Source organism: Eretmochelys imbricata, chromosome 9 (genome assembly GCF_965152235.1).
Source record: "Eretmochelys imbricata isolate rEreImb1 chromosome 9, rEreImb1.hap1, whole genome shotgun sequence".
Taxonomy (NCBI): domain Eukaryota; kingdom Metazoa; phylum Chordata; order Testudines; family Cheloniidae; genus Eretmochelys; species Eretmochelys imbricata.
The window spans coordinates 90,650,454-90,675,488 of NC_135580.1; the positions used below are offsets into that span (position 1 = coordinate 90,650,454).

Below are 25,035 nucleotides of genomic sequence, written 5' to 3' on the forward strand. Positions count from 1 at the left end.
TGTGATTGCAGCATCTGTAGACATACCTGAGCTAGTATTGATCTAGCTCGCTCGGGTAGCAAAGCAGTGAAGCCACTGCAGCGTGGGCAAGCCATCCACGTAAGTTACCAGGATCCCAGGCAGGTTTGTACAGCCCATGCTTCCTTGGCTTCGCAGTTCCAGTACACTCGATGTAACTAGATTAAAGATGTGCCCTTAAGCATGCTTAGTGCACTGCATTATACACTGTGCTACAGTCAAGCTCTGCTCTAGTCATTACAATATTACATGATTTGCGAGTGCTGCGCAGAGTTCCTGATACAGTTTTCTCACATAGTATGCAATAATACGCTAAGAGGGCTGAAGTGACTCCGCTGGCTACAGAGCTGATTATGTCGACGCTGCATTTCCTGTTGCGACCTCGTTAGATGTCTTTTACAAGCAGCTGATCAGCACCAGTGCCATCATCAAAACCCATCTGGTTTGTTGGTATTGGTTGGGTTTGATTTTTACACGTTAGCACCAGTGCAATTCCGTGAAAGGAAAGAACTCGTTATACCTCTGGCCTAAAACTCTCTTTGGCCAGTCCTGCCATCCAGTTGCCGCATAGAACTGCCCATTCACTTCACTGAAAATTCTGCTGCTGCAGGATTGCAGCAACCCAAACCCTTCCCCTTTGTGCCTTAGAAGGTGTGAAAGACTGAGCCGCAAATCCTTGATCCTCCACATGGCCTGCCCATAAAAGGGGCAGAGCAGAATCCCACAGATCCCTGGCTTTCCACAGAGCTGCATACCTGCTTTCGTAGGTTTTCCACCAGAGCACAGTACGCAATCCTGCTTCTGCAGCACATCCTCATCTTACTCTTAATTGTGGCCTCATAGCCGTCTTTCCCTCTGCATGATCCTCCCATTTCTTCTCCACCTGTTGGGGGCCCTTTCAGGTCTCCTCCATGCTGGGTAAGTGGAAAGCAACCTGTGGCTTTTTGTACACTGTGTGGCATATGGTGATCTTTTCATGGGCACCCTGTCCCCATCAGACTAAGAGGAGACATCACTCTTCCTTTCAGACTCCTCAAAGAACATCTTGGAGAGAAAGAAGTGGAATTAACATTAACCTTTGATGCAGTTTGGGAGGCAGACCTGGCTAACTACACCTGCCATGTGGAAAACCGAAATGGACGTAAGCATGCCAGTGTCCTTCTGCGTAAAAAAGGTATTTAACTCTCCCGTGCCTTAGAGACTGGGGTGAGATCCTGGCTCCATTGCCCGTCAATGGCAAAACTCTCCTTGACTTCAAAGGGCCAGGAATTCTCCCTGTGTGCTTATTGCAGCTAACATACATGTGCCTTGTGGCATACATGTACCATTAAGCGTAACATTGTTTTAGAGAACTAGTGAGCTGTTCTTTAGACTCAGTAATTGAGTAATATGGCCTGAGCTCCTATGAAGTCAATGAAAGGATTTCAATTTAAACCAGCTGCAAATCTGAAAACAAACACTAATATTGAAGTGCATTGTTTTCGTATTGCTCCTTTATCATATTTTCTGATTAAATTAAATCGGATTAAACTGAGTGTTTTAAACAATACAGGTGCGTGTTGATTTATTACAGTAACGAGAAAGAAAACTCTGCTACAGAGGAGGCTGTTAACCCATTACCATTGTGTTTACCTTTACCATGATATTTGCAGGATTCCCTGTGCTGAGAATGGCAAATATTGCAAGTGCCATGATATTTTTAATACCATTGATTGTAGATGAAACATCCAAATTAGTATTATCTTTTAAGAAACTCTGTGGTTTAGAACAAGCCATTATCTTATACAGAATGTAAACAGTATCTCATTAGAATCCTTCCCATGTTGTTAATTTCAACATCCTCTCTCATTTGTAATTAGGGTGACATTTAGAGGGAAAGACTCCATCAGCCTTTCCCCGCTGTCTCCCCTCTGCCAGAGCCTTGACACGTAGAGCTTGCTTTTTCACTGCTGTGTATAGCTACACCTACCCAACATGTGAAGTGTAGACGTAGCCTTATGGAGATCCCCATTCACTCTAAAGTGAAGCATTCCAACAGGTACAAAAGCTATGAAATTGCATCTATTGGAAAAGAAAAACTGAGAAGCCACAGGAAGCTCAGGAAGCAAAACTGAGAAGGCACAGGAAGCTCACAAAAGGGTTAACAAATTGGGTGCATTGCTACTATTACTGTTGGTTGTAAATGCACTTACCAGAAAAGTAAAGTTATTTTTATATGTGCACCTGGAAGTTTCCATGTAAAGGTTGCTAAAGCAGTGTTTTGTTTCCTTTATTGAACATTTAGGATGCACAAGGAATAGTAAGAAAATGCTAAGCATTTCAGAATGCTAATGATGCTACATACAAAAGATTGCTGAGTACAGAATTTGGAGTTGGAAAGGACCACTTTTCAGTTATTCTATCATCTCCCCTTGCATTGTGACTAGATACATTTCATATTCTCCTTAGAGTACCACCAATAGTTGAATTTCAAGTCTTGCCTTGAATATCCCCATTGGTGGTAATTCCAGAGTGACTCGTGGCTGCTTGTCCCATTGTCTAATTGTTTGGATATTTATAAAGTTCTAATATTTAATCTAAATTTCCTTGTTGTGCCCTAAACTAATCACTTCTTATCCTATCCTAATTGCCCTTTGTCCCCATGTATGGACTTGTAAAGTACCCACAGACCCATGAATATTAATCATGATGCTCCAACCATAATATTAAGGATCAAAAAGAAATTCAAACTATAAATGCTGAATGGAGTTTCTGGATTTAGGCACTGATCCCTTAAAGTGCATGCTTAACAAAGAAACTGAAGCCAAGGAACCTGTTCATGTGCTTAGATTAAACATGTGCTTAAGTCCTTTGCTGGATTGGTGTTTTAATTATCTTGCAAACAGGAAGGTTTGTTTCAAAGGATAAAAACACAGCTGTCCCTAGGCATCAAGAAATATTGGTATTATATCCACACAGTACTGTGTTTTATCTAGTTATTTAGGATACGGTGTCATCCAGAGTGGGGCAATTTTGCCTATAAACTAAACAACTACAGCTTTACATGGACAACTTTACGTGGAAACCAGTCTGATTGTCCCACTTATGAAAACAAAGACACGGGTGTGTTCCTGAGCCATGAATACCAGAGTCTATTCTCTGTCACACATTTATTAACTGGTGTCTTTCAAAGACACTTTATTATTTGCTTTGATATATTTTAAAATGTATTTTCCACACAATCTTTGCCCTCACGCTGCTTGAGTATGCCTGTTACTTGGGAGTCCGTAGGTTATGCGGTCCTCATTCATCTACCAGCAGCTTCCCTCAGTAAATAACAAGGAAATAGCTTAGAATTCCCTTTACATGAATTTGAAAACAGTCCATGGCTTTTCTGACAAAAAAAAATATCTTAAGTGCACTATAAAATGTACTTCTTAGAACAGAAATAACTTGTCAGGAGCTGCTGAGTTGAATCAATCAGTGGCCCGCGTTGAAAGATGCAGTAGGATTTTCAATGAAAAGATATACTGCAACAATATCAGCTCAACACTTATTTTCAAGAACGTCTACTTCACATCAAACATAAAGGAAGCAAATTTTGTGTTTGATGTCATCATTAGCCATGAAGGAACCTTCTGAGCTACACTGAGCTATTGGGTTTTGGGTATTTCTAGTTCTCTTAGCATTTAAACCAGCTCAGTGCTCCAAATAATGTACCATGGATTAATCCTTTTTCATTATTTTAAATAAGAAATAGTCTTTGCACCTTTTCCCTTTACTGGTTTTCCCTCGTATAATAGCATAAGGGCCAGATTCTGAGACTCTTCATGGTCTGTAACACCTTGCTCCACGAGTTATCCTATTTACTTTAATGGGACTACTCAAGGAGAAAGGAACTACTCATTGTGACTTGGGCCCCAAATGAAATATATCTGAATGTATTTTTTGGGTTTTGATAGAAGTAATGGGCTAGACTGTGAACTACACCAAGACTGGAGCTCAGGGGAAAAGGTCTCTGAGTCTGGGCCAGTCAAGCACTGAAACAGCCAGCCAAAGGGACTGCTGGGCCACCCCACATCCTACCTCTGATACACCAGTTAAGCAGAGAGGGAGAGTGGGTAGCATAGAACCAGCTACTCAGGCAGAGCTGAGAATGTTGACATTTAGCCTATTCTCAACACCATATTAGCGGAAGATAGTGACAAACTGGGGCGAGTTCAGAGGAGAGGAAGAAAAATGATTAGGGAACAAGATGGGCTAATTTATGAGGAAAGATTAAAACATGTATAGCTTGGATATTTAGTGTAGTCTATGGGAGGTACAAGTCAGGGTAATGGAATGTAATTAAGAAAGACAAAATTTTGGATGCGTGTAGAGCTATCAGACTGTGGAGTAGTCTCCCAAGAGTGCTACGTCCATATGCAGGACTTCTAAAACGAGCACTGAGAAATGCAGAGTGACTTTTCCCGTCTCATACTTCTGTGGGACTATGGTTTCTTGCTGGAGAGACCTTGCAAATTGGAAATTGAAATTGAAAATAAGTTGAGGACATCTCTGATGGTTAATTACTGAAACATGAAGCATTGCAAAATGGAAACTAAGCCCAAACTGTGCCTGCCTGGTGTTCTTTTTTCAACCTGAAGATGACATCGGTGGCATAATCGTACATTTTCTTATCATCTAAGTTTTTGTAAACTTTATGCTTCAAAACTTTATGTCTTGTATCATCCTAGTTCTTTGCTTTATGTCTCTTCGAACTATATTTGTCAAAGTGGTAAATATCTGCACTGACATATTGTGTAAAGTAATCTGGGCTGCTGATGATAGCTATGTCAGGTTGTCTTCTTGTAAGTTTTATGGGTGGATGAACAGAAAAGCAAGGCTGAGTAGTTGTAGTGTCTATTCTATGTTTGAGAGGAGTCAGAAAATGGGCACCTCCAGTGCTGCAGATTTAGTTATTGTAAGTCATCCCAACTTTTGTCATTGGTTTGTCAGTGACAGGCAGCATATCCTCGAGCACAGAGCTCCTGGGACCTGGTTTCTGATACCAGCTCGGCCACTGGCCTGGGGTTGCTTCACCTGTCTGTGCCTCAGTTTCCCCGTCTGTAAAAGGGGACAAAGACTCTTACCTTCCTTGTAAAGTGCTTTGAGATCCATGTATGAAATGTGCCCTATATAATTATCATCAGATTGTCATTGTCCTGGTGCAACATCAACTGTAATCTCTAAATGTATAAACCATGCTTCACTTGTATGGTTCCAAACCCTGGCAGTTTCGTGTTATACCATTTCCTGAAGGTCAACATATCTGGGCTTTGTTGGACCAGAGTACTGAGATGATTAAAGAGACATGGACTCTCCACAGAAAACAATGCTGCCCATGGCCTACAGACACACACAGGAATTGTTAGATTTGCTGTAGAGATGATACAAACGGTTGTTATGGCTTACAGAAAGGACTCAAATCTTGTAGGTCTCTATAGATCCATCTTAGTTATCATCAAACAATGGGGCCTTATTGTCCACAGGGTTAAACCTCTGTTGGGGGGGAGGAGAGAGGGAATTATGTCTGACACTGAATATACAATAGAGCATAATGGATCTTTCAGCTTTGCCCATTGAACAGCACAGAGGAAGGTAAAATTAAGCGCAAAAGTGAAGAGAATTATTAATCTATTTTCCAAAAAGGGAAAATTTTTATCTCAATCAATTCTCCAGTACTTTCCTGATGTCACTCTTTCATGTAAACAATCACTGTCGTCACAAGGATGTTCTGTGGTTGTAAATGGCAGAAGAGATTGTTCCTGTAGCCACAATGGGAGATGCCCAGGTGATATTGACTTATCACACCTGGTTGAAAACTTGGAATTTCTACTCCATGGGAAATTCTGATATTTCAAAATATTCCTTCATCCTGATTTGGAAAAAAAAGTTAAACTGTGACATGAAAAAAAAATTGTTTGGCAAACATCAAAAAGACCTTATTGAAAAGCTGTATTTCAATAAGGTTACACTGCTTTGTTTTGACTTTGTCTTATCTAATAGTATAGTACATTTGTTATAGTATATCGATGAAGAAACAATAAAGTCGAAACAAAGCACTTTGTCCAAATTTTTGTCAAAAAATTATCAGTGTCAATATGTTCCTGTGAAACTTTTTGATTCATCAAATCAGCATTTTCCAATTGAAAGCTGTTCCATCGGAAAGTTTTCAGCCAGCTCTAGTCCCTTTTAAGATATGGCACGCACTAAGCAAAAGTTTGAGAACTCCCATCTTATGCACATTGGTGCCTTTAGTATCCATCACCTCTAAAACAAAGTGGCACTTAGCTGTGTCGTGTACATCCCTGGCTTCCCGTTGGCCATTAACACTTGACATGAACATTATGTTGTGCACTCTAGGGGCTAGAACAATTCTCAAATGAGTTAGCCAAAGCCCTGGCCTACCAGATCAAATCAAGTCACCTGTTGACTTTATAAATATAAAAGTTTTGTTTAGTTTTCTTTGGGTAACTAGAGTCTCCTAAATAACAGTTTTCAGAGTAGCAGCCGTGTTATTCTGTATTCGCGAAAAGAAAAGGAGTACTTGTGGCACCTTAGAGACTGACCAATTTATTTGACCAATGAAGTGAGCTGTAGCTCACGAAAGCTTATGCTCAAATAAATTTGTTAGTCTCTAAGGTGCCACAAGTACTCCTTTTCTTTTTGCTAAATAACAGTGAAGTACATCTAGTATAATTACTTTTACAGACCGTGTACAGTATTTTGTACATTGTGCCAAAACAGAAGATACAATTATCCTCTGCAAGCTATTTAAAAACTGATTAATACTCTGTGTAAATTTACTGCATAATTCCCTTGTCGAAGAGTTATGACTATAGCCTCAAATGAATTTTAGATGGCAATTGTAGACTGGCAGTAGAAGGAGTGAATAGGTAAAGTATAATAATAGCTAATGAACTGAAAATTAGGTAGACAATTTTATAATGGCAATAAAGAGAAGCTGCTCAATTGTACATGGAATTGCACACTGAATTAGTGCAATTAAAGCTTGGAAGGATCATAACCAGTCTGTCTTTTTCTGCTTATTCTAGATTTGATCTACAAAATAGAGCTTGCCGGAGGATTAGGAGCTATCCTTCTCCTGCTTATTTTGCTTGTGACTATCTATAAATGCTACAACATAGAATTAATGCTATTCTATAGACAGAATTTTGGAGGTGATGAATCTATGGATGGTAAGTAGTCTCTCAGGGAAACGGACTGTAACCCCAAAAAAGATATCATAGGCCCAGTGCTGAGGGACCTTAATTTTAATTGAAGCCAAAAGGTGCCTAAAGTCAATTGAAATTGAAGGTATTTAGCACCTTGAACGATAAGGCCCAAAAATCCTATTCCAAAATCCACTGAAATTAATTGGATTTCTATTGACTTCAATGAGCAGGCCATAAAGGAATTGTTCTGAAGCCTCTTTTATAAGCCTTTTATTGAGGACAAAGTGTGAATGGATTCCTCAAAAGAATTGAGTTAGGTGAAAATCAGTTCTGACCCTTCCTCAGATTTCTAAATTCCATTCATGTTTCCCAGCACCACACCCACTAAAAACAGTCACCAGTAAAGCGCATATTGCAGACTGGAACTATTTCTTGCTGGACAATTTCACTATATTTGCCAATTTAAAAGGATCAGCAAAAAGCCACAGTAATTATTTCTGTTAACTAATATGTCAATGCTATTTTCCCCCATCAAACACTAGTTGGGAGCAGGGAAATAATTTAATGCAGATATGTGGACTATTTCAGAGGACTGACTGGAATGGAAGTTTGGTGTAAAGCAGATAATTTTTAAATGCTTTCCCCCTTAGTATCTATGGTAGGCACTTAACTTGTCTGCAATGAGTCTACTCATGCTCAATAAGCATGTGCTTAAGTGCTTTGCTAGAGCAGGACTTTAATTGCTAGACCCATGAGGTACGTTCCACCACTGCATTTTTAGCTTCAAAATCTAAGTTTTGAGATACTGTAAAACGGGAGCAACCCAGATGTGAATCAGGTCCATATAATTTATTCCACGTTACTGTACTCTGTGTCTGCTCAAGAGCTAGAGTGGCATTTTCAAATGCTCCTAAGCCACTTGGGAGCATAAGTCCCGTGAAAGTCAATGTGCCTGAATCACAGAGGCACTTTTGAAAATCCCACACCTAAAAGAATCCCTACGTTTTGGAAAAGAAGAGGGGAAGGTTTTTTCCTCTTATGCAAAAATAACCAGTTCCCCCGAACTATTGCTTAGACACTAAGCTGTGTCAGTGTCAAAATAATAATCGTTTCTATTAAACACTCGATGGATATGTTAAGTGAAATCCTGGCTTTTCTCAATTTTGCCATTGATTTCAATGGGGCCAGAATTTCATCTGCTGGCTTCAAGAATGTGGATGCTACTTATGAGGCAGAGGAAAATAATTTCCTTCTTACTCTGTCTGCATTAGCAGAACTTAGAAACTATGTTTAAATATCATGACACAGAACAAATCTCTTCCACATGGGCAGTATTCACACTGAAAATCCATCAGCTAAAGAAGAAGGGCCAGGTTCTTAGGTGGTGTAAATTGGTGTAGCTCTACTGACTTTATTTCACATCAGCTATTACTTTGATTCTTCACCCCAGTTGGGGATCTAGCTCAACGTGCCAGCCTCAACTCTGAATTGCCTGGGTTCTGTTGACTTGTGTTGTCGGCATCAAGTTATTGCTATTTTTAATGTGATTTTTTTGTTGCTGTTTGGCTGGTTTTCGTTTAAAAAACAACCCTGTTTCCTGGAGGTTTAGAGAATGCCCCTTCCGCACACAGGTCATTGTGTGCGCCTGCTAAATTCATAGGCACTGACTCTGGGAGGGCTCTGGGGCTGGAAAAAAAATAGTGGGTGCTCAGCTGTTTGCGGGGCCACACCGATAAGCTCCTCTCCCTCCCCACCAGCACCTCCCACCCACTGCCAATGAGCTGCTGTCAAATAACAGTGAAGTACGTCTAGTAGAATTACTTTTACAGACCGTGTACAGTATTTGGTGCATTGTGCCAAAACAGAAGATACAATTAGACAACGCTGAAGTGCACAGCTGGGTGCATAAGTAGGCATTGGTGCACCGTCATTTAATTTGTGTGTGCAAACCACGTGCCTAGCTTTTTAGAAAATCAGACCCAGGAAGTCCATGTGTGTGAAATACACACAGACACATGCACTTGTGTTTCCCAGGCAAAATGTTGTTTCTCAATAACAAGTTAGATTTAAAGCAATGTTCAGACATTTGTTAACCTTGAGTATTAACCTGATCTACATCTTGGCTTGATTGTTTTCATTTCACTCTACTTTAGAGCCAACGACAGTGGCCATCCCCGGGGTTCACTTTTCTACCTTGGCAAGGGCCTGAACTGTTAGCGGTGACATCTGCCTCCCAGATTACCCATTGGCTGTCCTCTGAACACCTTCTGGCAGGTTCCATTGTTGCCTGGTGTGGCAGATTTTGGAACAGTCTCTAGACCTGTCTGGTTTTAACCCTTCTGCTGCTGGTCTTCCTGACTCAGCAGTGCTGCCATCCTTGCCATTCTAGTCGTTTGCTGATATTGAGGAAATGTTAGGATATCAGTTAAACTAGATCCCATGCTGCTCTGGTGATTAGAGGCAGATTTGTTTCTGTTAAATGAGCCACTGAAGGTAATCACGCAAGACCTAGCTCATCATATCAAAATTTACCAGACTGTCTTAGAACCAATAGTTCACTTGAGCACCCTGTTTTCAGCATGAAATCAATTCCACAGCTAAGCAAATAAATGTCCACATCATGTCGGCTTTCGTTCATGAACCATAGTGGAATAGATTTATCTAAGGAATATTAGGAAAATAGTCATCATTTACAGAGCAGCACTTAATAAATCACATTCTCATCAACTATTTATCTTCCTTTAATACAAAATATTGATGAACTTTGACTCTGCTGTAACGATTTTTTCCAGTTCTTTACAGAAAATTGGTGCTTAATAATCCCACTTTCACGTACTTCTCTTTTCACTACATTAACGATTTGATTTTTCATTTTCTGTAGGAAATGACAGCTGGTAGCCATCACTAGAGATCTTTCTGTTAAAACTTGACTCTTTCACATACGTATTTTTTCCACTATTTCTGAAATACTGTAGGGTTATAATAAAGATAATGGCCATTAACTAAGACAGCATTACAAACTCCAAACATTAAAATTGATTAATCAGGCCCAAGAAACCTCTGAAATTAGCTTAAAAATCACTAGATTTTTTTTTAATTAATTGGGGGGTTCTTTATATTTGCCTTTTGGGTTTTGTACTTACTCAGGTCATGTTTTCAGGCTTCTTTCCACAAACACAAAGGCTAGGAACTTTTTTCTTTTAATTGAAAGCTCAGATTTTCCCCTAATCACATGAATCCAGGAACTGGGGATTTAAGAAAAATTCCAGCTATCATGAGACTCGCAATAACATTGCAAGATTTGTCTGCTCTGCTAAGATCCTGTAGTACGGTGTGGGTGAGTTGTCCCCACCTTGTTCTTGTGTGGGCGAGTAGGCCAGGTGGGGGCAAGTGGCACAATCAGCCTTACCCTCTGTTGTACCCATTTTGCCAACTCAAGGGCCAGGCCAATTACACTGCTTCTTTAAAGTGCCACTAGGGGTGCAAGCCATCCCTCCACATTGATCAGCAGAGCTGGCCAGCAGCTAAGGGAGGAGCTTAAGTGAGTCAAGCAGTGAACTCTGGGAAAGTCTGGAAACTACTGGAGCGGTGGTGCAGCTCTGCACTTCCTCCCCACCCCACCCAACATACACCTTTACCAATCAGGCACAGTCTGGTCCTTCATTATGTATAAAAGACAAAGAAACCCAAGCTGCAACATTTGGACTTTCCCAAAGTCTGTCTGGGTGTGGGGCAGTCTCCAATGCACCTGTTTACCTTTTACCTGAACCATGCAAAGCCATAATTTACCAGCTCAGCATGTGAAGGGAAAAGAGGAAGTCACAGATGAGTGCTGTCGTCTTAAAACTTCTATAAAAAGAGTTGAATAAAATGAGGCTTATGAATACCCACCGATAAAGCCGTATGGAGTTGAAAGATGCGTATAAAACCAGGAATAATTCACAATCTCTATTATGCAATATGGATTGCTTGTGTTTCACCATTAAAAGTTTTTGGCATAATGCAGTGGTTTTTAAGCTTGATATTGAACAACCAGGAAGAACGTATTTTCACCAGTACTGCATTCTTTACATGTGCAAAACCCCCACTGACCTCATGATAGGAGTTATGACACGCAAGGGTTTCAGAACTAGGCCACAAGACAGTTTACCTCTGCCTGGTACATTTACAAACAGATGACTGCGAATAGGCTTTTGTTTTTCTACAGACAACAAGGAATACGATGCCTATCTCTCTTACACCAAAGTGGATCCAGATGCATTAGACTGTGATAATAACGAAGAGGAGCAGTTTGCACTTGAAATACTGCCAGATGTTCTGGAAAAACATTATGGTTACAAACTCTTCATTCCAGATAGGGACCTGATCCCTAGCGGGAGTAAGTACTTCTGAACTTTGGGTTTAATCCTGTCTGATGCTATTGGAAAGGCATGTGCTGCATGTTAAGTACTGTACAGAGATAGTTACCATTCATTCTCTTTGCAAGACTGCTTTCAGAACCTCAAGAGTTTCCTAAAATACAGCAAGGTGTGACCTCCGGCTTAGGGTCTGATCCTGCACCAGTGAAGTCAATGGGAATTTTGCCATTCACTTCAATGGGAGCAGGATCGGAGCCTTACGAAGAGGAATTCTGCAGAACTGTATGCCATAGTAAAAAGGCTCATTGTCAGACAAAAGTAATTGTCAGAGGCTGCTAGGAAGTGTGATCTGTGCACAGCGGATTGTTACTGTATCATTTAAAATGGGATTCTCTCAATAATTATCGTTCAGGCAATTACTTATTTGTCCACAGCAACCTTACAAATAAAGCATTTCCTATTGTCTTCTATTTTTTCTGATTTTACAGTGAGCAAATATTATACTTTTGTTTCCAAGTTAACAACATCAGTTGAGCCATTTTTAAATTAGAGTTTTGTCCAAGTGCTGCATTGAAAATGTGGACTGTGTGCATAATTCCACTTTTTCAAAGGGATGTGCAGTGTTCAGTTATCTGATTCTGTTGCCCATTTCTAGTTAGTGAAATGCAGTTATCCATTTCAGATCAATTCCGCTGCAATGTCTGAATATTCCGCTGCATGTGTTGATGTCTGTAACCACAGTGACACATCTATAGCTGTGTTTTTCCTGATTGGTTGTGGGACAAGTAAAAAATGACATTGTAATGTGCATAATATTCATGGATTCTGCATGCATGGTTTGTTTGCATTTATACCACGTGTTTTTGCCAAATAGTTGAGATGCTCCTGCGAGAAATATGCTTTTGAATATTAATTTAGTTTGCAATGTCTGTATTCAGTTAGCTTCTACTAAGACATGTTAGAAAAGGGAAATCTGTACCTCTGTGTATGTGTTAATGTAGAAGAAACATAAACATAAAACCCGACTATGTCTGCTCCTAAGTAGATGTACAGAAAGCCCTGCCCTACACTGCGGCAGTTATAATCAGCTGCTTTAGCAACTTGCCTGCAAAGGAACCTAGTAATGTTTTCCCAGTACCACCAACCTCCACCACATACCCCAAAAATTTAGGCACCTTATTCCTCAAGTATGTGAATGAGTTGGAGGCAGGGCCACGGCTTTGCCACCTGCCCCCCTGCCTCCCTCCCTCCCCCCGGACCCCCCCCCCCCCGTCACTAGCTAGTCAGAATGCACATTGCCTCTTTGTTACACATGGAGCAAATGCTTCCCTGGCGTTTCTGAAGGCATTATAGCAGTCCCTGCATTTGCAGCCTGTAAGCTGTGGCTACTTACCCTGTCCCCACTGCAGTGCTCCTTTACCTCTACAAGCCATCAGATAGGGTCTGACCTTACACCACTGAAGAGCATTGCAGAATTGGGGGCTCAACCCTTAGACTTTTGGTCCCTATCAGCATCAGCATATCATACTGCTTCTTAGCAGGAGTTAGAAAGGTCAAAACATTCCCTTCTCTCCCCAAAATAAATTGTTAAATGGAATTGAAAGGGTTAAATTCCTAGGAAAGACTCTCTTCTTTCCTGGCTCAAAGTGCAAACCGGGAAGTGTACTCCTTCCTATCTGAGAAACGGTTACATTAATAGGGGAGATACTGTTGAGAGAAAACACAGATCTATTTGCCATAAAAACCCCAGTGGGCTTGATCACTAGCAGGGATTATATTAAGTAACTGTGGTTCAGATACAGTCCGTGCATCAGGGTTTGTTTGTTTTTTAATGTAGTAATAGTACAAAGTGAATTAAAGAGAGAGTTTAATTGTATCCTTTTAATGATAAACATATTGAAGGCGAAGATTTGTCTGACATGAGTCTGTTTCTCCCAGCTGCTGCAATAACTAGTGTGCAATTTTATTTTCGACTACCTGTCATTCAGACACTCAACAAATAATTGTCATCATTTTGGGTATTCATTTAATATCTCCTGGAATGCTCATTTTATGAACATTCACAGATGTAGTATCTCTTTTCTCCTCTCCATCCTCTCTGCTTCAGCATTATGAAAGGGCTTGATTCTTTCATATAGAACCTCGAGAATGCTTAATCAAACTTAATGACGACAATGCAGGATAAAATATGTACTTGAAATTAGCATGATTTGTGTGCCTGGGATTTGTGAAAAAAAGGAACTGTATTTCTAGAGGAAAACTTGGACTACTGTTAAAAAATATTCAGACACACAAACGTATGTCTTCCTGCATATATGTGTGGAACATACCTACTTGGTTGTTCTATTTAATATTGATCTTACATTACAAAGGGTTATCTATGGTAGATTAAAAACAGAACAGGCAGAATAGACTGCACAATTTGTTTTTTAACAAATCTCTCAAAAGCAACAGTGCTGCTGGACTATCTAGTTCTTAGGTGCAGATTCCTTCGGGGGAAAAAAGGGATTTATTTTTCTAGCGAAATGCTTTCATGTACTGTATTTTGTCATCTGATAGTGCAAATGACACTCAGTATAATGCAGCACTTTCCCACCAGATGATCTGGGGTGTTTCTTCGTATAACTTTGCGCATTTAAGATTATAAGATTCCAGTGCTATAGTCAATCGTGTATCCTTTGGAAGGCTGGTTGTTTAAGATAATCTCTGCAATTGTGAACTGCTGCCACAGGAGGGTGTCCATTATTGCTCTGACTTCCCGGCATGAATGCATACAGTTGCTCTCTGGACTGGGAAGTATCCAAGTATAGATTTGTTAAATAGTGTTTGATGGTTTATTTTGTCTCAGGGCATTTTTGAACAAACTGAAAAGCTTACCTCAGTAAAATCAAAGGGCAAGTTTGATTGTGGTTTAATCAAGTTGATTCTTAGCTTAGCCGCTGGGGGGGCGGGGCGGGATAATAGTCTCTCTACATGGAGGTCTTTAAGAACAGGTTGGACAAATACCTGTCAGGGATGGTCTAGGTATACTTGGTCCTGCCTCAGCGCGGGGGGTGGACTAAGGTGACCTCTCAAGGTCCCTTCCAGCTCTACATTTCTATGGTACTGTCTTTATATGCAGGATATAGAGCCAGATGGGCAAGCTACTCAGGGGGAGTGAATGGGCCATAACCTAGCCTCAGATGCCCAGCAGAGAATTCCCCTGTTGGAATGGGAACTTCCTGTTGGTACGTCTGTGCCATATTCAAGCCCTGCATTTGTGCTCTTCGCTCTTGACTCTGGGGAGTGCTGGGGACAGGAAGGGCCATACACAGGGAGCATGAGCAGCAGCTGTTGTTGTCAAGTGGATTCTGGCAGCACAAATCAAAAGGCATCTTCCATTTTGGAAAGTGGGAATCTGTCTTGCAGAGGCCAGATCAGACAAAGGCAGATTGCTGCTTACAGCAGGCTCTGCTTTCTGTGTTATTGATGCTTGATTAACAATAATATCACAGCAAAATACGAGTGATCTCTGCCTTACTGAGAGAAACACGGGGAGGGAGGAGGTGTAATGGAGTCTGCCTGTGTTGGGATCCCAAAAATCAAGAAGACCTATTTGTAAGTCTATTCCAATAAACTAACTGGGCATCCCCAAGCCTCTGACTTCCAGAAGCTGGAACTGGATAACAGGGGATGGATCACTCAATAATTGTCCTGTTCTGTTCATTCCCTTTGAAGCACCTGGCACTGGGTGTGGTCAGGACCCCTGGCACTCCGGGATGCTGGGCTGCAGCAGAGCCCCAGGCACGGGGCTGGCAGCCCGGAGGGACCCCACGTGCAGGGCGGCAGCCAGGACCCTGGGCGGAGTTTAACCGTTGACAGAAACCAATAACCATCAAGCTTATCAGTTAACCAGTTAAACTCTTACATCCCTATTCTGTGGACAGTTATGATTTTCATTAAATGCCATTTTCTAATGGAAAAATGTTCCACCAGCTCTAGCTGTCATATGGATGCAATAAAAGCAGAAATCCCAAAGTTCTTGCTCAGTGTTTTACTCAGTCCTTACTCAGAACATAATCATTGCCTGACTAAAGGCTTAGTAACTGAACAAGGATCACAGGGTTTCGACCTGAGTGTTTAGTGGCGTAAGTTCTATGACCTAGAAAACTTCCTGTAAATCTTGTTGTTGGGTAATCAGCTTGCCCAGAGGGACTCCAAGTTCATCATAATTTGATGAAGCTGAAGAATAGCGGAGATGACACAGAAGAACCCTTCAGCCATTGCATTATACAGAAGTAGGGGATATTAAACATTGGTCATTATATATTGCAAAGAGGAGACTGATGCTGATGGAATTATAATTGTCACAGAGGAAGAAGAAAATCAGCTTTCACTTCTGGGGTCCCGGATTGGTTACAATTTGAGATGGGCCTGGACCAGAACATAGGAACATACTTCAATCCCTTTCTCTCCCTATTCCCTACCGAAACCATGGAAAAGTCTTGATGTGTATCTGAACTTCATAACCCTGATCTTACCTCTGTGACAGGCTGGATTAGAACCCTGAATACTGACACCCTCAAATGATGGGGTAGTTCATATCCAAATCCAGGTTGTGGATCCAAACTTCACAGCTCAGGCCCTGCTCTATGTGCAGTGCAAATTAATTTGTTAGTTCCCTGCGTAGCAGATGTGCGTCCACATCAGTCTGTGTAATTACGCTATAGTGTGTAGTTACCACACAGTTTGACACAATTTGACATGAATTGAACAAGAGATCAAGGGCTATAGTAAAAGGGCAACCCAACTCACACTTGTCCTCCTAACAGTTTAATAAAATCCCTCGAGATGCCAAAATCAGGATGAGCTGGTGCCATTTCATCCAGAATAATGCAATAAAGCACATTGGTAGCTAGCGGGCCCAGACTGTAGAGAGAGGATAGTTTTGGGGCTTGGACACTGAACTATAGCTGGCTCTGCCAACCTTCCTTTGTGACCTTGGGTAAATGATTTAATCTGACTGCCCCATCTCTACTATTTAGCCCAAGTGAAGGGAGAGAATATGTCTCTGCTCTCATCCTAATCTTCCGCCAGTAGATGTTATTGCCCTGTTAATTCCCACGTCCTTTTTCCAGGGGCTTGTGCTTGACCACTGCAAATGAGGGGAGGGAGTTGGCAGGCCCCATGCTATCCCCATTTCCCATATTCTTGTCCAGGTCTAACATACAGGCTAGCCATACAAGTTTTCTCAAGATAACTATTAGGAATAGGGCTTCCAAAAACCAAATGATCTGGGAGCATATTCCTCCCTGACATAACTCTGGCCATGTACCAGGGAGGATGTTTGCTTTTTATTCACTTTATTTACAGGTAGGGTGACAAAAGGGACCCAGTTCATTGAAACCAACTCAGCTGAACAATAACAAACTGAGAGCTGTAGGTTAAGAAGAGAGGTCTAACATAATGGGGGATTTCCCCTCCGGCTTGTATTGTTTTATTTCATTTTTGTTCTACCACCTATTAGCAAAGGCGATTTTATAAAATGGAACTAATAAATACATTCGTAGAGATGTGTGCTGTATAAGGCAATAGATGGCTTTGGTATTTGAACTTTACGATTTCCTTTAGTGTCTGATGTGAGATCCTAAAAAAAATCCTTATGTAATAACGCTACATTCAGAATACATAATACATACATTATAGTGCTACTGTATTTACCTTCCATTGTGTTTACTCTTTGCTTCTTTGCTTCTCTGTGTCAGTTCCCAGTCAAGTCTGACTCACAAATGCTAGATGGGAAATTACACAGCTTGCACGGTGAAGCTTGGTGCTCCCACTACCCCATTTCGGGTTACCGCTTGCTCTTTTCTTTTGCTACAAAGGGGAGTCCCGATTCTGCACACCAGAGGCTAATGTGTTTTCTTTTCACCTTCTTTAACTAGCTTATCCTGCCACTAAAGGAAAAATTCCTGTGCCACTTGAATTTTGTAGGGTTTGGGTTCTTTGTTTACTTTCTAATCCTCTTCTACAGTACGGTACCCACCAGCCAAAACAGCTGACAAAATGGACCATGTGTTGCCTGAATCAGACTCATAAGTAAAATGTAAAAGATGCTTTTTGCCTATTTTAATCAATGTTAAACATTTCTCCTTCTGTTTTATTTTATTTGATTGGCTTGGTTTGGTTGGGCGGGGATTCGGTTTTTTTCATTGTTTTGTCAGTGCCCATGTTACTTCACTGCCCTTTGAGAATCTTTATGGTCACAAAATGCTTGCTGATCAAAAGCAGGTTCTCTTGATCGAGACAGGAAGCAGACTTTCCCCTTTGAACCTCACAGCTTCCATGCCCAGTCCCTCTCATTTCTGGCCAGATCCTCAACTGTTGTAAATCAGCATTGCGCTGTTGAAGTCAATGCAGCTACGCTCATTTCTACCAGCTGAAGATTAGTTATGCCACTCCAAGAAATACAATTGCACTGAAGTAGTTCTATGTTGCTTTTGAAATTTGCAGAACGTTGTGATTATTTTTTTCTTTCCAGCTGGTGGTAGAATTGGCAGAGGAGAATTCCCCTACTTAAGTTTCACATCTGAAATGTTTTCTCAGAGCTCTGTTTCACAGATGGCATAAGAGCGACAGCAGAATATTCTGTGCCTGTTGCAAGAGAATCCTAGCCTGCCTGTTTCACCACAAGCAGGGGCATTACAGAGAGGGCAACAATGTTGGCTTTGTTTTAGTGCACGTTTTCCAAATCACAAGGCAAAGTTCCCCTGTAAAAATAAATGTGGTGGATAGATCCTGTGTTAGGCTCCAGCCTCTGTCCACCACCACCACAAGGGAACTGGATTCCAGCCATAACTTGACAGCAGAAAATTCTCCTGGAAGAAGAGACCTTCCTGGTGGTGTGACGCCGGTACAGCCAGCTCCTGTACCAGCCACCCAACCTAGCCCCACTTGGGGTGGTCAAGGGTGGGGCTGGGCAGATCCTCCACTGGTATAAAGCCCCTTAGGACCATAGCCAAGTGAGATAAGTTAGTGCAGCTCCAAGACTCCTTGAACTCACGCAGGAATCTGGCTGGCACAGACTCAGGGAGTCACAGGCTGGAACTTGGCGTACTGCTGTGAAGATATTGGAATGATCGTGTATTTATGGGCTGAGCAGTTTCAAAACCTGCTTGCCTTTCCTTTGGGATGCAGAGAAGGGTGTGTCTAGTTGTGTGCAAGCCACTATTCTCAACTCCATCCTCACTGCCCCAAAGGATCCCTTGTTCACTGGTCAGGTCTATCTGTGACCCAGCTGCAGACTTGAGGTTTGAGAAAGGACTCTGAAGGTAACCTTGTAAGGGCTAATTCTAGTCGCCTGTAGAAAGAGCTCTAAATGTTGCAATGACCACCAATTAAACTGCACACAACAATAAAGGAGAAACACAGAGGGGTGAAGAGCTCATATGGGGAAGCCAGGGTGTCTTTTTCCCCCCAGAGCACCTCTTCAGCTATAGAGGATATAAGAGCGAAGTCTGGTGAGTTTTCAATTGAATTGATATAATATTGGATTTATTGTTGCAATTAAAAATATCACTACAATTTCTTTAAGAAGATAAGTGCAATGGATTGATTTTCTTATGTGTTTTGTAACAGACATGCATAGTACCTGCATAGCTATGCATAAGTATTAAACTGGATACGTGGGACTTTCTGGTAGTGACTGAACAACATCAGGTCCTATATAATAAAAATGGTCTTGTACACACCCGTAGTCTGAATTTCTTGAAGGAGGAATGGAAATGTATCAGGAAAGATGCATGATGGTTTGTTGTTTTGCTGTATCTTGCAGATCCAACCTCTAATGATGAAGCTTCCCACCTAACTTCTTTCTTTTTGGGAGCAGAAAGAAAAGAAGAAAATGAAGAGTCTGAGCTGTTGATACATTGGGATAATCTCTTTCCATTGTATTGAACATTGCTACCTTTCCTTAAGTTTTGTTTCACCAGTTCTGCTGATCTTTTTCCTGTTGCTTCTGATTTTTACTCGATTTTGATGCCGAATTTTCCCTTCAATAAGTGAACGTTTTAGAGAGAGCAGTGTTTTCCCCTTAGAAAATATCAGCTGAAGAAAAACAATTCAGAGAACTGTATATGCTGCATGAGTAAACTATCATAAAACTTTCACTAAAAAGATTGTTGCATAAACATTTGTACTGTATGTGTATGTCTTGACATTTTTGTTTGTCTGTAGGGTGTATAAAAATTTGCTTTTTTCACATGTGAAATAATTTCTTCTTGCTGCTAAGTGGTGAAATAAAACACTGGTAAAGGCAGATTTTTTGCTAAATATACCCTGAGTCTCCTGAAATGAAGATATTTTTGAATGTTTGTTAGCCTGTTTTGTAGCTCTCTATCTGGTGGGAAGTGGTGTCAATAAGCATGCTGTGACATTTTGCCTGGGACTAGAAAAATAAGTATTACAGTAAAAGCCATTGATCAACGAAGTGTACTGTAACCATTCGTCCTGCTAGAGGTCAGTATGTCTAAGACAGAGCCTGCCCTGTGCTGAGTAAAGGCCTGTTGTGTGCAGCTCCTGTGTCTAAGTCTTCATTTGTAACACATGCTTTCCCTCCTTTCTCAGACTGCATGCCTTTGAGTAGCATAGCTGCGAAGGACAGATTGTGTAATAAAAAGTAAAAGTAAAGTGTTACCAGCAAAATGATATGCAACCAAAGCACTTTTTTTTTTCTGTTCTCCTATCTTTATCGCTGTTTATTATTTTTCTGGGCCTGATCCAACACCCACTGAAAGTCTTTCCATAGGTTTGAATGGGTTTTGGGTCAGGACCTCTGTAAACAGATGTAAAGAGGTCCATGTCAGATTACTTTCATTGGCCTCTCTCCCCCATTCTCCTTTGTTAGGCATATCAAACGCACAAATTAAGATTCGACCCCCAGAATATATTCTGGGATGATAAATTGACCTTCTGAAACAGGAAGATGGTGAACAGCATCTCTGCTTACACCAACACCTTGTAAATGTTAGCATGCATAAATACTGTAGAATATGCATTTTCCTTGTCAGTGGTACCTCAGAAAATAAACACCTCTGAGTAATTCTACATTTGCTTATGTTTTCCATTTGTTTGGGGTTTTTTCCCCCTATCATCTAATGAAGATTCTGTTAATTATCTCGTGTATGGAGAAGCATAGATTTGCAATACTAAAACAGATCATTGGACCTCCAAGATTGGTATCATTGGACCTCCAAGATTGTGGTCAATATGTGTAGAAGAAGGTAAAAGCTGCCCGTGTTGCACCTTTCCAATAACATAATTTGTACATGTGGTGATGGAGAATTCCTTCCCGAGCACCGGTTAGCTACAGTCCATACACCCCAAAGCATCCTTGCATCCTTCCATTCTCTCCACCTTGAAGCATAAGAACTGATTACCTTAGCTTGCATCCCAAGAAATTTTAGTAATGGCCATAGCATGTGTTCTGAATTTTATACTTTACGCAAAAGTTAAATTGATCTAGAGCTAAAACCTTTCTGTGAATGAAAAACAAATATTGTAATTTGTATGTCACTGAAATACAGCTGAACGGTGAGGAGGTTAAATCAGCCTTAGCTATACTGTGATTAATATGGGGAAACATTAGGAGCTAGACTTTTTTCCTTTTCTAAATTTTATGTAAATAGAGAGATGTTGTATATTAATGTCCAATCATATTTTTATTGTAAAGCTCCATTAAATGGTGTGGGATCAGACCCTTAGTGAACCTGGGTATTTTAGTATACTTAATTGCAAGGCTAATGGTTTAACACAATGGACTTCTTTATTTTATTCTCTCTCTCTTTCTATAATTTGTAGCATACATTGAAGATCTCACAAGATGTGTTGAGCAAAGCAGAAGACTCATTATCGTGCTAACTCCAGACTATGTTCTCAGGAGAGGATGGAGTATTTTTGAGATGGAAAACAGACTCCAGAACATGCTAGTCAGTGGAGAAATCAAAGTTATTTTGATCGAGTGTACTGACTTAAAAGGGAAAGTGAATTACCACGAAGTGGAATCTTTAAAGCACACCATCAAACTTCTCTCAGTGGTCAAGTGGAAAGGACCAAAAAGCAGCAAACTGAATTCTAAGTTCTGGAAGCGCTTAGTCTATGAAATGCCAGCAAAGAAAAAAGAAGTTTTATCTCGGTGCCAAGTCCTGGACTCTGCAGAACAGGGACTTTTTGGAGACCTCCAAACTGTACCGTCTCTAGCTATGACAGGCGCCTCTGCCACTTTCGTAGCATCTCAAGCAGATCTAGCCGATTACCATCAAACGGATTCCATGCAAATGAGACATTATTGCAGAGGATACGAGTATGACATGTCAGCTGCAACCATGCCAATAGCTTCCATAAGTAATCACCACACCTATTGTAACATACCCTTGACACTACTAAATGGACAGCTACCTCTTAATAATACCATGAAGGACACCCAAGAATTTCACAGGAACAACCCATTGCTACCTTTATCATCCCAGGAGCTTAGCTTCACAAGTGATATTTGGTAGTGAAGATGAGAACTCTTTTGAGATGCTTTCTGAGCACCACGAAGACAGATTTTTAAAGAACATTAAGTTGAGGCCACGGGGTGCCGAATCATATTTGAGGCAGAGGCACATTTACTCACTTTTGTACCTGAACTTTTTTGTTTACATTTCCAAATTACTGACAAAGGGGACCTTCTTTTGTAGCTCAATATGTAGTTCATATCATTTAATGTACAGTTTTCTTGATTCTTTGAAGGGGGAAACATATCCTTTGAGTTTAACGTATATGTTTTACAGCCTGGTATGGATGGAAGTTCAATACTGTATTTGATCTCCGACATCCATCTTTATGTAATGGCATTTCAACAATTTACACAGAATTTAAAAAAAAAAGAAAGTATAAACTTTAGTACAGATTGCAAATTCTAAACTTAACATGCTATAAAAGAAAATATGTCTTTGTAGAGCACACTGGATGAGCCATTCTCAAAAGAAAACCTTAGGAAGCACTTCCCATAAGGTTGTCACAAGTACATTTTTAGAAGATGCCCAGCTGATACAACAATATGGATGAAGAGCTACTAGCTTTATCAATACAGTGCACAGTAACTTCAGAATAAATCCACTGCTCACGTCAGCATCCATTCATTTTGTTATTGAGGCATATCTTATTCCTAGCAGACGGTTAGCTGTGTGTTTTTATTAACAAATTGTGAGAATATTGTCAGCTGTTTAGGATGATTTCAAACGACTTTTCTGTGGTTTATTAGATTTCACAAATGTTACCGTTTTAAATGGGAGTTTTTAAACACTTTAAGTACAAACTTCATTGTCAAGTTAACAAAATCATGATTTCTTAAAATCTCCTGACGTGTTGTAAGTTTGTACTAATGGCCATGTACTTTTACATATTATTTTCCAAAATTGAAACAGTTGCAATTTAAAATGTACACGTTACTGAGAATATTAGCAGGAGAAAATTAATACAGCAATATTCAGAGATCAAGAGCTAAATTATTCAGGTTTACTACCAGTATGACTTCAATTGCAGTGATAATCATCTGAAATGTAGTTATGAAAGAGAGAATATGCTGTCTCTATATCTACCTGTCAATTTATATATCTTTTACTATGGCTCAAGCACAAGTATTTCTTTTCGCAATGCTTCTAGCGATACGTTATGTAGATTGGGTTGCGTAAGCAGCTCTTAAGGTCAGTTCATGCATCTCTTACTCATGGGAGTACTGTATGTGTCAAATGAGAATAATGCTACTTATCCTTCTTGGTAAGCATTCTGAGCTCTAGGGATGACAATCATTCTCCAAGTCCTAAGTATCATTAATTAAATAATCGAGGAGTCTCGTGGAAACCATTAGGATTTGTAAGGACTAATCACATGATTAAGGGTTATAGAATTGGGCCAATGGAGACAACAGCGTTTGAAGAAAAAGTTCAAGGAACCAATTCTGCAGTTCTTAGTGAGGCAAAATTCCCATTGACTTTAGTGAGAGCGTGCCCAACATGAGAGTTTTGCCTCCGTAAGGGCTGCAGGATCAAATCCAAAAATATGTGCATAGAAGGCAATGTTGCCCCCATTTTAATAGCCTTTTTAGTCTTGCTGCTTTTTGATTGCATAAGTTAAAGTTTGTACTCTGCACCTAGCTTCCCGTGGTTCAATCTGTAATCAAGGTATAGTAAATTCTCACATTTTGCAAATGTTTCTTAAATCATAAGTGCAGTAAAATTGAATACCAATTTAAGTTCTAAAGAATTAAGTATTTGCCCAAAAGGTCATAAGAATGAACTCAAATGTGCAATAATCTGTCAAGTTCTGTATTTTTCCATTGCTTCTCTCACACTATTTATCAACTTTCTCTTGCACCCCTTCACAACCGTTATGAACTGGAATATTTTCATTCTGTTCTCAATAATACAGGTTTATTTTGTTTTTCTAAACATACATGCATTTGACACTAACATTAAACATGGAAACCTAGAAATGATAGTCATTTATTACAAATGTGAAACTATAACTTATTTTTTTGTAAAGTTAAGTTCAACATATGTAGGTATTTAATATAAATATTTTTCTATTGAGAAAGAAGGTGATTTTGCCTCCATTATAAATACATGTATTTAAAAAAATGAAATTTACAACATTTGCACTGTTTTATAAGTGTTACAGATTGTATTTACACTGGTTATGTTCTTTAATGCAAAGTGTAACTTAAAAAAAAACTAAAACAAATTCTGCATGAAGAGAGTTGCATATGTTTAAGTGAAAAGCTGTACTTTATTTTTATTTTCACATGATTCTAAAATCTTCTTAATTCACATAGAATGTTCAGTGAGATTTTTAACCCTACCAGTTCTGTATTGAGCATGCAAACTCTGAAAACATATGCAGGTCTATCTGCCTCTTTTATTTACAACGATTAAACATGGGTATCAATGTCAGTTGCTTGGCCACAATATGTATCTCAGAGCAGTAGATACTCAAGAACAAAATGCAGCCACATTTGCATTGGGGTAACATGAAAAGAACAGGTTTGAACGCATTGTGTATTTATGTATCTATATATTTTAGTCCTAGATGACAAATCGCACTCTGCTTTTTAATCTGAGATTTACAATTGTGTATCACATACTGCTGCAACATATACATAACTTGGAACCTACCATACCCTCTGCTTTGAGTATGGGAAAGGGGAATAGGTCTTGCAAGGGATACCACTCATTTCGATTCACAATACAAAGAAATTACATGGTGGAATTCTAGTTTTTCCTTAAGTAGCAATTAAGCATCTGGATAAATTTTGTCAAAGGGTAGAATTTAGAGTTAAGTGGGACCTGCATGGTGTGTGGACAATGTGCTGGTCCACTGTACCTGGGGTGAATTTAACCTAACAGCCCCTATCAAACTCCCATTAATGTCAATGAGAGTCTCTC

General features: G+C 40.1%; 1 protein-coding gene across 1 annotated transcript in view; it reads left to right on the forward strand.

Annotated features, from left to right (window-relative positions):
- The window catches only part of IL1RAPL2 (interleukin 1 receptor accessory protein like 2), a 529,699-nt gene extending 507,592 nt beyond the window's left edge, over nucleotides 1-22,107 (forward strand). Inside the window, exons 7-10 of the mRNA XM_077826986.1 lie at nucleotides 1,047-1,192; nucleotides 7,095-7,238; nucleotides 11,422-11,592; nucleotides 21,410-22,107. Coding sequence (XP_077683112.1) covers nucleotides 1,047-1,192; nucleotides 7,095-7,238; nucleotides 11,422-11,592; nucleotides 21,410-22,107 — 1,159 coding nt within the window. The remainder of the gene's footprint in view (nucleotides 1-1,046; nucleotides 1,193-7,094; nucleotides 7,239-11,421; nucleotides 11,593-21,409) is intronic.
- Nucleotides 22,108-25,035: the final 2,928 nt, after the last annotated feature.